The 1,931-nt window shown below is 39.5% G+C and overlaps 1 protein-coding gene across 1 annotated transcript; it reads left to right on the forward strand.

Moving 5' to 3' along the window:
• The first annotated feature begins 232 nt into the window (after positions 1-232).
• Positions 233-972, forward strand: LOC128707854 (uncharacterized). The gene is made up of 4 exons (XM_053802812.1): positions 233-346; positions 419-679; positions 767-817; positions 889-972. Exons 1-4 carry the CDS (start codon positions 233-235, stop codon positions 970-972), a joined length of 510 nt encoding a protein of 169 aa, XP_053658787.1.
• Positions 973-1,931: the final 959 nt, after the last annotated feature.

The following is a 1,931-nucleotide window of genomic DNA, read 5'->3' on the forward strand; positions in this document are numbered from 1 at the left end:
CATCATTTCTGTCCAGAAACGAAACTTCCCTGCTTAACGGGAACGGAATATTATTCGGCTTAATAATACATTCCTCGACTTTTGGTAAGTGTGCTGCATCACCAATGCGTGCCATGGGCGTGCCTCTAGATTCCCATTATGCGTAATGACGTCTGGCGCTTGGAGAGGGGTGATTATTGTCAAACAAAACGTATCATGCAGCATTTACCGTTTTTGTAGCACCAGCAACATCATGGTTTGGCTAGAATCCTGTTGGTCGCCATTTATTTGGTCAAATTCCGTCAAATCCGGAAGCTATGCAGTAGCCGCGTACACTGTGGCCATTTCGATCGTGTTGATAACGATGGTAAGCACAACACAGTGTGTAAAGACTGCCTGTTCAAGCCGAAATGATATCAATTGATTTTAAATTTGGTAGGTAACATACAACCTGCTGGGAGGAGACTCATCTCAGCTATATTCACCGCTGTTTGAGACCGACATTCGTGACTCAATGCAGGTGGTTGGAGGATTTTTCATCCTGTACTTTATTCTGCTCATATTATCTGCTGGTGGGATTTGCTATTCGTTAAAAACCACAACCCGTGGTTGGATGTTACCGTGGCTGTCGCTGTTTGGAATAGCGATTCTATTCCAGCTTGTGTTCGGCTTGTGGCTAATTGGTGGCTATTACATTTATGTGAGTATCTCTTCTCTTCTTATCTCTTATCTCTTCTCAAGCATATCTCAATTGTTTATTTATCCACATTTCGTATCTTGTTAACAGTTGCAGCAAACTCTCTCGAGTCTGATCCTTTGGGTGTGGATGGCCTACAATGTAAGTAAAACAATACGGCCATATGCGTGAATTCTTTGGTGTAACAGCTTTCATCCTACTTTTCATTACAGATCTACTGCTGGATGTGCGTGTACTCGCAGTATCAGATATTTGAAAATCTTCAATCACCAAACATTGAGCTATTAATGCCTTGAAGAAATCACGCAATTGCCCTGAATAGAATCTATAAAATGACCTCACTTTTTAACCTTAAATATCATCAGTTCAGCAAGAACAGGATAGTATTTTGCATGCCGTGTCTTAAAATTTAAATACTTTCTAGTTGTAGGTGATTTTCACGAATCTTTCCGTATTTTTATGACGTTTTTTATTATTCCATTTACGAAGGTACAAACGTATTAGGGAATATTTTTCCAACTTTAAGCACTCGACATATTAAAATATACAACGTAGTTTAGAGCTAGGAGGCAGACTGAGAGAAACACGAACCGTCCGAGCAGTGAAACATACATAATCTTGCGAAATAAAGATATTTTATAAACAAACCGTTTGACGCATTTGCTGTTGAATAGTTCTGCAATGGGTTTTTGGTTCAAATGTTTGGCTGAATTCTCGTTTCAGACTATATTATTGAAACATAAAGGGTAGCTAAAACATTGCAGTTACATGTTCAAACAATTAAAGAAAGATGTCGACAGAGCTTTTACTTATCAATTAGCAGTTGATTTTGTATGTAGACGGGTAGTATAAATTATGCAGTATGATCACTCACATCCCTTGCTAAATTACTTAATAGGTCCATCAAATAAACTATAAACGGAAGCACAAACCTCATTCAATTGTGAGATAAAAATACATTTCCGTTCATTCGAAAATTCTTTCTCGGGAAATATGTTGTTGATCTCATACGTCAACATTCGCACTGTCAGATGCGATGCCCTCGTGGGGCAACAAGCTGTCATTCCATCTTACCCGAGCTTGTCAAAAAGGATTCCAATATGGCGTCGCATGAAAAGCGACGAGTGCATCACCTTTCTGCCCCATCACATTGAGGCTGCAAAAAAAACACATCTCACTTGGCAAACAATTTACGCGTTTGGGATTTACGCGAGAATTGGGTGGCTTGATTGATTATCAGCTCGCATCAGGCTTG

The sequence above is a fragment of the Anopheles marshallii genome, chromosome 2 (assembly GCF_943734725.1).
Source record: "Anopheles marshallii chromosome 2, idAnoMarsDA_429_01, whole genome shotgun sequence".
Taxonomy (NCBI): Eukaryota; Metazoa; Arthropoda; class Insecta; order Diptera; family Culicidae; genus Anopheles; species Anopheles marshallii.

What these genes read in the sequence shown, in the direction of transcription:
- LOC128707854 (XM_053802812.1), top strand. Translation starts at nt 233, where the DNA reads ATGGTTTGGCTAGAATCCTGTTGGTCGCCATTTATTTGGTCAAATTCC. An exon ending in TTGGTGGCTATTACATTTAT is followed by an intron (nt 680 to 766) that starts GTGAGTATCTCT and finishes TCTTGTTAACAG; the next exon opens with TTGCAGCAAACTCTCTCGAG. An exon ending in GGGTGTGGATGGCCTACAAT is followed by an intron (nt 818 to 888) that starts GTAAGTAAAACA and finishes TTTTCATTACAG; the next exon opens with ATCTACTGCTGGATGTGCGT.